A 10,899-nucleotide genomic window follows, 5' to 3' on the forward strand; every position below is an offset into this window, starting at 1 on the left:
TGTCGAGCCCCCAGGGAACAAAAGCCTCTCCAAAAAAAAAAAAAAGTAATAGGGAGCTAGTTAAAGCATACAACAGAAATACAGTACAGTATAATAGACTAAGATAGATCTTTATGTAATAACATGAAAAGTGTGACACAGGACATATTATTATTATTTTTTAAAGAATTATTTTATTTATTCATTTATTTAAATTTGATCAGAGAGACTATTATTTTCCAGTTTGATTAGAGAGAGACAGAGAGGGGAAGTGAGAAAACAAGCTAGCAGGTCTGGGACTTGAACCATAGTGGGCCAAGTGAGAATCCAGCACCTTTAAGCACCATGCCACCTACTGGCCCCACAAGACATAAAGTAAAAAAAAAGTTAGGCAACAGCAGATGGCTTGATGATTACATTGCTGGATTCCCACATAGCTGACTATGGTTCGAGTCCTGGACTCTTAAAACTCATACTGGGCATGTGTGTGTGCGTGCCCAAAATCCCAAGAAGAGAATAGAGGAGAAGGGACTGTAGTGAGGTCATCCCTGCGGGGAGCAATTTCTTGCTTTCTATCTCTCAGTCTCTCCACCAAGTGCATACGCATTGTAGCAAAACTATTAAAAAATAAAGCTAGGGAGCAGCAGATGGCATAATGGTAACATTGCTGGACTCCTAAGTAATTGACAGCGGTTTGAGTCGTAGACCCGGGAGCTTAAAATTCACACCGGATACTTGTGCATGTGTGCTCAAAATCCTGAGAGAAGGGATTGTGACATGGCCATCCCCTCTGGGTGTTGCTTTCTCACTTTCTGTCTCTCTGTCTCTCCAGCAAGCACACGTACGCTATGGCAAATACCTCTCTTAAAAAAAGATGAAGATGAACATGCCCTTGGAGAGTATATAGAAAAACTTATGAAAGGACACCCAAAATTACCAATATGGGTAATCTCTGAAAAGTGGTTCACCTAGAGAATAGGAGTGATTTATATTTTTTACTTTATGCTTTTTACTTTATGCTTTCTGAAATCATGGTTACTATTACTTCCCTTTCATTTTTTTTAATAATTATTTTACTTAACTTTATTTATTTATTTACTTATTTTAATTTCACCAGGGAGTAACAGAATGAGATAAAAAGAGAAAGTGAGACAGCAAGCCACCGGGTCCAGGACTCAAGCTGTGGTCAGCCATGTGGGATTCTTCTTCTTCTTCTTCTTCTTCTTCTTCTTATTTTAATTTGACAAGAGAGAGAAAGAAAAAAGCCAGAAAGCAAGCTGCCAGGTCCAGGACTCAAACAGCGATTGGCCACGTGGGAACCCAGCACCTTTAATCACAATGCCACTTGCCATCCCCACCGCGCTTCTTTATTTAAACTTTGCCAGGTGTGTGTATGTGCATGCCCAGAATCTCAGGAGAAGGGATTGTACCATGACCATCCCCCTTCACTCTCTGTCTCTCTATATTTTTCTGGTGAGCTCATATGCCCTATAGCACAATCTCTCAAAAAAGAAACCACCCACAAAGAAAATTAATGTTTTAAAAACTTAATTTAAAAGGAATAAATAGTCTTTTAACTGTAACTAGCATTTTTTTTTCTTTACTTACTGTATAGAGAGAATATGTTCTCCTGCTTCTGTTTCTAGAAATAAAATAAAAATTAAATTTGTTCAAGTATATAATGATAAAGCATTAGAAAAAGTACATAAAAGCATTAACAGCAATGAAAAAAATAATAAATTACTAACTATTAATTCTACTTTCACCTTAGGACCCAAGGTACACTTTTTAAAGCAATAGTATAGACAATAAGTATATCTAGATAAATAATTATATCTATACTTTGTTAGGTAATCACAATAAATTTAGTTTTTAAGTTTGCCTACAGGGCATGTGTGCTTGCCAAAGAGAAACAGAGAGGGAGAGGGAGAAAGCATTCTCCTTAGGGAATGATCATTCAGCAATCCTTTTTCCTCCATTTCTCATTCTGTTGGGATTTGGGGTACACATACACATGGGCCTGGGGTGTTTCTTAAGCTGCTGGTCTGGGATTTGAACCATAAAATTAGCTATGTGGAATCTGGCTGCTTAACCATCAGACCACAGAGTCAGTCCCCACAATAACATTTTCAAAAATACAGATTTGGCAAGGATTATAGTAACATATTTACCTATAATTTCTGACTTTCTCACTGTTTTCATATGAGACTCTGTCTGGAATACTCTAGAAAAGAAAATAAAGGTTACTAAAAACTTATAATTTTTCATTAGAATCTTATGGTATCAATTTATAGTCTGTTTTAAGAACATGCTTTGATTTCAACATCTTCTTTCTATACTACAGAATATCAGTATTTCAAAAAGTCAAAACCAGATTACCACATTAAAATCTGTTACTGTTTTCTTTATAGCCAGAGGGTATGGGTGCTCATGGGAGGAGAATGTGGGGAGGTACTCACTAGCGGGGCATGGTCGTGGTGCAATCAATCAATCCCTTTTCCTCCACTTCTGCACCCTATTGGGTTTGGGCATGTGCACACATGCACACGCCCAATGTGTTTTTCAAGCTGCTGGAACTGGGGTTTGAACTGTGGTCAGTCACATGGGATCTGACTACCTTAACCAATATGCTGGTCCTCTTCTACATTTTTATGAATGATTTTTCTATGTTCATGGTTGTCTTACCCATACCAAATTTGAAAGATTTATTTTTTTTGGGGGGGGGGGGAAAAGAAAGAGGGAGAGAAACAAAGATAAATAGGTATTTTGTTTTGACAGAATCTCTCCCTTTGTCACAATCCTCTGCCTCAGCCCCACTGGCTAAGATTCTAGGCATATGCTATTGGGTGTGATTAGTCCAGGACTTGAATCTGGACCTCCAATGAGGGAGTTTTGAATACCAAGAACTTAGACAATACTGTTTCAATGAGCCTTTCTTGGGAAAACAATAAGAGGACAAAGTTCAGCCAACCAAGAGATAATTAGAGAAAAGAAAGCAGAAGAACTGATATAACATCTGAGTATATATAATAGAACCAAGACTAACAGACATGACAAATGCTGCAATGTTAAATACTGAGGGGAGTCGAAAGAGAGGATACAACTGAAAAGGGGGCCAACTCTGTGGTCTGGTGGTTAAAGGAGTCGGATCCCACATGGCCAGCCACATGGTTTGAGTCCCAGACCCAGTGGTACGAGAAATGACCTGGGCATATGTGTGTGTACAGACAAAATCCTGAAAGAATAGGAAATGAGAAGGGATTGCAGCAGGACCACGCTCCACTGGGGATGCTTTCTCTCTCGCTCTTTCACTCTTTCTCTCTCTCTCTGTTTCTCTTTGGTGAGTACATGTAGTGGTGGCAAATTAAAAAAAAAAAAAAAATGGGCAAGAGAATGAGAAGAGAAAGAAAATAGGAGGTAGAAGAAATACGTATCATATTTCTTAATTGTACCATCTATTTTATTTTTTAAATTATTACTTATTTAATTTTATTATTTTAATTTGCTAATATGCTCACCAGAGAGGGAGAGAGAGAAAGTGAGAAAGCAAGCCAACAAGTTTGGGATTTGAAGAGCAGGTGGCCATGTGGGAGTCCAGCGCCACGTGGGTTTGAGTCCCAGACCTGGTGGCTTGCGTTTCTCATTTTCCCTCTTTCTCTCTCTCTGTCCTTTTCTAGTCAAATTAAAATAAATGAATCAATTAAAAAGAGAAAGAGAAGCTGGATTCCATATAGTGACCACAGCTAGAATCTCAAGGCTGGTTAGCCTAAAAAACACACAAGGCATATTTATGAGTACCCAGGATCTGACTGGCTGGAGGCCTAGAGGAAGGTGATCATGGCATGACCAGACCCTGAAAAGGGTGCCTCTCTCTCTCTTTTTTTTTTTTTTCTCTTTCTTTTGTAGGAATTATTTATTTTCAGAGGGCAATTATTTATTTTCAGTGGTCACCAGAGACAGACAGACAAAGAGAGGGAGAAGGTACCACCCCCCTTGGGGTGTGGTCACACTGTGATCCCTTCTCCATTTCTCCATACTGTTGGGATTTGGGGCACTTAAGCACATGTACCTGTGCCATGTTTTCCTAGCCACCAGATCCAGAAGTCCAGGATTTGAACCATGTAAATGGCCAAGTGAGATTCAGCTCCCTTAACAATTAGGCTATGGGACCAGTCCAAGGAAAAAAAATTATTAAAAAAACCGCTATTTCATCTTAGTCGCCGACATGCCACCCTGACTGAGGAAGACCAGGAAACTTCAAGGCCACCTGTGCCACGGCTGCATTGACAAGCACCAGAAGCATCCCAGAGGCCGGGGTAATGCTGGTGGCATGCATCACCACAGGATCAACTTCGACAAATACCACCCAGGTTACTTTGGGAAAGCTGGTATGAGGCATTACCACTTAAAGAGGAACCACAGCTTCTGTTCGACTGTCAGCCTTGATAAATTGCGGACCTTGATCAGTGAGCAGATACGGGTAAATGCTGCCAAAAACAAGACTGGAGTAGCTCTCATCACTGATGTAGTGTGATCGGGCTACTACACAGTTCTGGGGAAAGGAAAGCTCCCATAGCAACTTGTCATCGTGAAGGCCAAATTCTTCCACAGAAGAGCTAGGGAGAAGATTAAAGGTGTGGGGGGTGTTTGTGTCCTAGTGGCTTGAAACCACATGGAGAGAGTTTCATTAAATGCTAAAAAGTGCTTTTCTCTTGGGGGGAAAATGCAGTAGACAAAGCAAAGATGAGTACTGCATAATACTATAGAAGGTATAGTTCCAAATGATATAATTGAAGACTATTTTCTAATAAATATAGCATCCACTCTCATTACACAAAATCTACAGAAGGGTCCAGCAGTGGGATGGCAATAAAACCCTGTAAGGAAGACCCACACGGGAAGGCTGCTGGTTTGCATATGGAGACATCCCTGACATCCCAGGCACATAGGTGCCCATGATCCAGGTTGGCAGAGGTTGAGGGTGGATTGTAGCATCAAGACTCTTTGGAGATGATGTATCTCTCTGTCTTTGTTTCTCTCTCACTCATAGAGTAAGTAAATAAACTTAAAAAAAATAAAAGAAAGTAACTTTTAACCCAGTGTAAAAGTAAAACAGTATGTGGAAGGAGTCGAATCCCACATGGTTGGCCATGGTTTGAATCCTACCCCCAGAGGCTTAAACATACTGGGCATATGTTCATGCCCAGGATCCTGATGGGAAGGAGGAATGGAGAAAAGGAGATTGCAGTGTGACCAGGTTACACTGGGGTTTACTTTCTCTCCTGTGCATATGTGCATTCATGGCCTCTAGCATTTAAAAAATAAAAACAAAAAAACTATTGGAAATACAGAGAGAGATACTATCAGTGAGATACACTATCATGTATCATAATTCAGGAGACATTAAAGTGACTAAAACCATGTAAGAATATAGAAGTTCTAAATAACCTAATTTGTAAGGTGATTATATTGCTGGAGCTCAGAAAATGATGCCCAAAAGACCAGCAGTTTGACAGGATGAATTAAAGAAACAGCCTCAAACCAAGATCTCTCCCTGACCTTTCTCCTTGCTAATATCATCTTTAATCCCTTTTCTCTGATATTCTATTACCTGCCTAAAGACTGGACCTGCCAAAGAGGAAAACAATCACCTTCAGTCCCTTCCCTGAAGTTTCACTAGCTAAACTCATATCACAGAAAGGAAGACTGACAAATGTCTACACATCTGTACAGATTGTGTCATCTCCCAGGACCACCCAGCTGCCAGAATCACTTACTCGTCATTGTCTTAGCAATAGAACCATTCTTTCTCCCGAAAAATAATTTATTTTAGAATTGTTGTAATGCTCCCAACTCCCGTTTTTCTCTTCCCTATGAAGACGTATTTAAGACTCAACCACGTAATCCCTCTTTGAGTTCATATTTTCCATGACTCCCATTTACATGTGCACAAAGAGACATCAAAAAGTTCAAGGAAAAATTAAAGTATGAGTTTATTTTAGTACAAAATTGAAATCCATAAATAGTTTTTCATAATATATATTTCCATAAGCTTCCCCCCCCCGCCTTGGTTTTTGCCATAGGGAACGTGTGCTTACTGGAGAGACAGAGAGAGAGAAAGTGAGAAATCATCAGCACACCCACTCCCAAGTAATGGGCAATGAAGTAATTCATTCTCCTCTTAAGATTTTGGGTATACATACACATGTGCCCAGCATGAATTTCATGGCACCAGGTATGGGACTCAAACATAATAATAATATATTATAACAGAATATATTCTAATTATGATGTAACAAAAAAAGAAGGATAACATGTCCCTACCACCTAAAAAATTTTAAATTCTCTATTAAATAACTCTGATTCCTCTTGAATTAAAGAAGAAATACAAACACAAAGGTAAACATCAAGAAAATAGTCATGAAAAAACCATGTATAAGAATTACAGGTCAACCCCTGACCTAGTAGGTTAAGGCAGCTGGTCTCACGTGGCTGACCGCATGGTTCGAGTCCCAGACATAGCTGCCTAAAAAACATATCAGACACACGTGTGATTATGCCCAAAATCCCAACCGAGGGAAAGACAGAGGAGAAAAGATTTACCCTGACCCATGGTATGTGTGGGTTGGGAGGCCTTTCTTGCTACCCTCCCCAAGTGCACATGCCCTCTAGCAAACAAAAAACAAATCATTACTGGGGACAGGAGATGGCATAGCTGTTACACTGCTGAACTCCCACATGGCTGACTACGATTCAAATCCCGGACCTAGTAGCTTGAAAATCACTCCAGGCGCGTATGTGTGCATGCATAAGATCCTGGGAGGAGAATGGAGAAGAAGGGACTGCAGCGTGGCCATCCTCCTTAGGGGGTGATCTCTCACTTTCCTTCTCACTGTCTCATCTCTCGCTCTCTCTATGAACACATGTACCCTAAGGCACAAATCTCTCAAAACACAAAACAAAACACATGCAATTATAGTAAATGAATAGATTAATTTAAAATTAACATATTTATCTCATTAAATCTTTTTATCCAGTCACTTGACATGTCTTTATATAATTCTTCCTTAGTATCCTTCGGCGGTGGTTTATTATTTATATATTTATCTTTTCCCCTTTATGAGAAAGGGAGAAGGAAACAGCGAAAGGAAGAAGGAAGAGAGATTCTGATAGCTATTTTTTTTCAAAAGAGAGATTTTTGCTATAGGGCACATGAACTTGTTGGAGAGACAGAGAGACAAAAAGTGAGAAATCATCCGCCCCCAGGGTGATGGTCATGCTGTAATCCCTTCTCCATTCTTCTCCAGGGATCTTGCCAGCATGAGTTTCAAGCCACTGGGTCCAGGACTCAAACTGTGTCAGCATGTGGGAGTATAGCTACATAACCAAAACACCATCTGCTGGCCCTGTGTGATAGCTATTTCGACAGGGTCTTGGGTCATGGTACTCCTGCCCGGAACTCCTAATTATCTAGAATTACAGGCTTGTGCAACAGTGCCTGCAGCTTCAGCTGGCCTGGGGACCAAACCTAAGCCTTTTACATGGCCTTCATCCTCCCAAGTGATGGTGTTACTTGTTGTACCACTGTGGCTGGGTCCTTTATTTTCTTGTCTCATTAAATTTATAGCAATAAAATAGAAAAAAGATATATTTATCTTCTATCTGGTTATTACTTACATATAATAAAAATATATTGATTTGAATATATTAATTCACTATCCTGCTACCGATTACCTATAATAGTAGTTAAATTGATAATCTTGGATTTTTGTAATATATAATCATTTAATCAGCAAAAGGTAATAGATTTACTCCCATCTTTCCAATTTTCTAAAAGAACTATTTCATTGGGACTAGCGGATGGTATAATGGTTACATCACTGGATTCCCACGTAGTCGAACATGATTTAAGTCCTGGACCGGGTGGCTTAAAACTCCCAAGACGAGCATTGAAGAGAAGGGACTGTGACTTGGCCATCACCCCTAGGGGGTTGATTTCTCATTTTCTGTTTCTCTGTCTCTCTGGAGAGTGCATGTACCCTATAGCAAAAATTTCTCTTAAAAAAAAAAAAAAAGAGTATTATTTTATTTAGGACCAGCAGATGGTGTAATGATTATGAAGCTGGACTCGAACTGTAGTCAACCACAGTTCGAGGCTCAGACCTGGCAGCTTAAAACTCACCCCAGAGACCAGCAGTTGGCGTAATGGCTATGTCGCTGGACTCCTATGTAGTTGACCGTGGTTCGAGTCTCAGACCCGGTGGCTTAAACCCACGCTGGGTGTGTATGCGTGCGTGCCCAAGATCCCAAAAGGAGAATGGAGGAGAAGGGATTGCGGTGTGGCCATCCCCTCTGAGGGGTGATTTCTCACTTTCTGTCTCTCTATCTGTCTAGTGAACACATGTGCCCTATCCAAAAAAAAAAAACAGAAAAGAAAACTCACCCCTGGGACCAGCAGTTGGCATAATGGCTATGTTGCTGGACTCCCATGTAGTCGATTGTGGTTTGAGTCTCAGATCCGGTGGATTAAAATCATGCTGGGCGCGTGTGTGCAGGTGCCAAAGATCCCGAGAGGAGAATGGAGAAGGGATTACAGTGTGGCCACCCCCCCTAGGAGATAATTTCTCGATTTCTGTCTCTCAGTCTCTCTTTCTCTTTCTGGCCAGTGCACATGCCCTATAGCAAAAGCCTCTCAAAAAGGGAAAAAAAAAAAAAAAAAAAAAAAACTCAGCCCAGGCATGCATGCGTGTATGCCTGAAATCTCAAGAGAATGTAAGAGAAGGAACTGCAATATGGCCACCCCGCCCGGGCATGGGGTAATATCTTACTTTCTGTCTCTCTGTCTCTTCAGTAAGTATATGCACCCTATAGCGAAACTCTCTCTCTTAAAAAAAAAGAATGATTTTATTTAATCATTATTATTTTTTATTTTGAATAGAGACAGAGAAAGAAAGTGATAAAGCAAGCTTCCAGGTCCAGAACTTGAACTATAGTCAGACATGTGGAAATCCATTACCTTAACCAATACTCCACCTGCTGACCTTCATCTTTCCCAATTTTCTTTTTTGGAGAGATTTTTGCTATAGGGAGCGTGTGCTCGCCAGACAGAGAGAGAGAGACATAGAGAAAGAAAGTGAGAAATCACCCCCCCAGGGGGGATGGTCACACCGCAATCCCTTCTCCTCCATTCTCCTCTCGGGATCTTGGGCACGCACGCACATGCGCCCTGCGTGAATTTTAAGCCAGCGGGTCCTGGACGCGAACCGCGGTCGACTACATGGGAGTCCAGCGACATAGCCATTACACTAACTGCTGGTTCCCGATCTTTCCAATTTTTATAACTCTAATTTATTTATTTTTGTTGGTTAGTACCTCAAATACAATTCTTTTTAAGAATTAATTTTATTTGTTATTATTATTTTAAAATTTGACCAGAGAGAGACAGAGAGAGAAAGAAAAAGTGAGAAAGCAAGCCGCCAGGTCTGGGATTCAAACTGCAGTAAGTCATGTAGGAATCCACTGCCTTAACTACCGCCCTATGCCATCTGCTGGCTCCCTCGAATACAATGTTAAATAACAGGATATCATTGTTTTGTTCCTGACTTTAGAGGAAATGATTTCATTATCTTTCAAACACAATATTGTATAACAATCTTTTAAATAACAATTCTCTAATGTTTACTTCAAATGCCGATGATCCCCGTCAATATCATTATGTTTGATCTGACACACAAAAAGCTTTACCTGTAACGTTTTAATCATTTTTCCTTCAAACTTACTTTATAGTATCTGCAAAGCTGACTCGTCGAGAGCTTTTCTTACTTCTAAAAGCATTGGATTCCTAAGGACAGAGAACAACATATGGTATGATTCTTAACGAAACTACTGTGAATTAGGTCTACAGAAAACTATAGGCAGAGACTACCTTTTATTCTGAATTAACATGATACATGATTCTCCAAAATACCTCAATGTAGAAACGCTTAGAAACACACATATGATTTTCAATGTGAGTGATAATAAGCATACTACAAACAACATATATTTAAGGAAGGTGATTATGGTCCCTTAACTTTCCTCACTCCACTTAAATGAATGGTTAATTGCTAACAAGACTAGGATAAAGTGATACATCATCTGTTATGGTAGCTTTACTATAACATACTATTATATCTACACAATTTGAGGGCTGGTTCTTTGGAACAACAGTAATGCACTGCTCAAGAGAGGCTGGCTTCTACAGCAACTGAATCCCTCACCCAGTCAGCCTGAAACATGCTGGTCATGCTCATGAGTGCCCAAGACCTAAACAGCTGGAGAACTGGGGGGTTCATGGTGTAACCAGACACCGAGGAGGATGTTCCTTTCTCCCTTTCTCCCTCCTTGTCTCTCTCACTCACTCTCATGTGTATATGCTCTATCATGAATAAAGAAAAAAAATTTTAAGAATAAAATTTAAAATTTGTGACAAAATACACATAATACAAAATTTATCATTTTAATCACCCCTTTCCCTCCATTTTAAAGAATATTCATACTCGGGGCCAGCAGTTGGCATGGTGGTTAAGGGTGCTGGATTCCCACATGGCCGACCCAGGTTTGAATCCTGGACCTGGTGGCTTGCTTTCTCACTTTCCCTCTCTCTCTCACACACTCTGTCCCTCTCTGGTCAAATTAGAATAAATAAATAAGGATAAATAAAATAATTATTTGGAAAGGAAAAAAAGCATATTCATAGTTATGGGGCCAGCAGGTGGTGTGGTGGTAAGGGCACTAGACTCCCACATGGCCGACTGCAGTTTGAGTCTTGGACATAATGGTTTGCTTTCTTACTTTCTCTCTCTTTCTCTCTCTTTCTCTTACTCTGTCCCTCTCTGGTCAAATAAAAATAAATAAATAAATAAATAAATAAATAAAGTT

The 10,899-nt window shown here is 40.0% G+C and overlaps 1 protein-coding gene and 1 pseudogene across 1 annotated transcript in view; one reads left to right on the top strand and one right to left on the bottom strand.

Annotated features, from left to right (window-relative positions):
* KNL1 (kinetochore scaffold 1) overlaps positions 1–10,899 on the bottom strand; it is a 74,667-nt gene that overhangs the window by 45,489 nt on the left and 18,279 nt on the right. The window contains exons 5-7 of the mRNA XM_006158693.3: positions 9,759–9,820; positions 2,151–2,203; positions 1,588–1,621 (exon numbers count right to left, since the gene is read on the bottom strand). Coding sequence (XP_006158755.1) covers positions 1,588–1,621; positions 2,151–2,203; positions 9,759–9,820 — 149 coding nt within the window. The remainder of the gene's footprint in view (positions 1–1,587; positions 1,622–2,150; positions 2,204–9,758; positions 9,821–10,899) is intronic.
* On the top strand, positions 4,205–4,645 carry LOC102487888 (60S ribosomal protein L27a pseudogene; annotated as a pseudogene).

The sequence above is a fragment of the Tupaia chinensis genome, unplaced genomic scaffold (assembly GCF_000334495.1).
Source record: "Tupaia chinensis unplaced genomic scaffold, TupChi_1.0 Scaffold000605_1, whole genome shotgun sequence".
Taxonomy (NCBI): domain Eukaryota; kingdom Metazoa; phylum Chordata; class Mammalia; order Scandentia; family Tupaiidae; genus Tupaia; species Tupaia belangeri.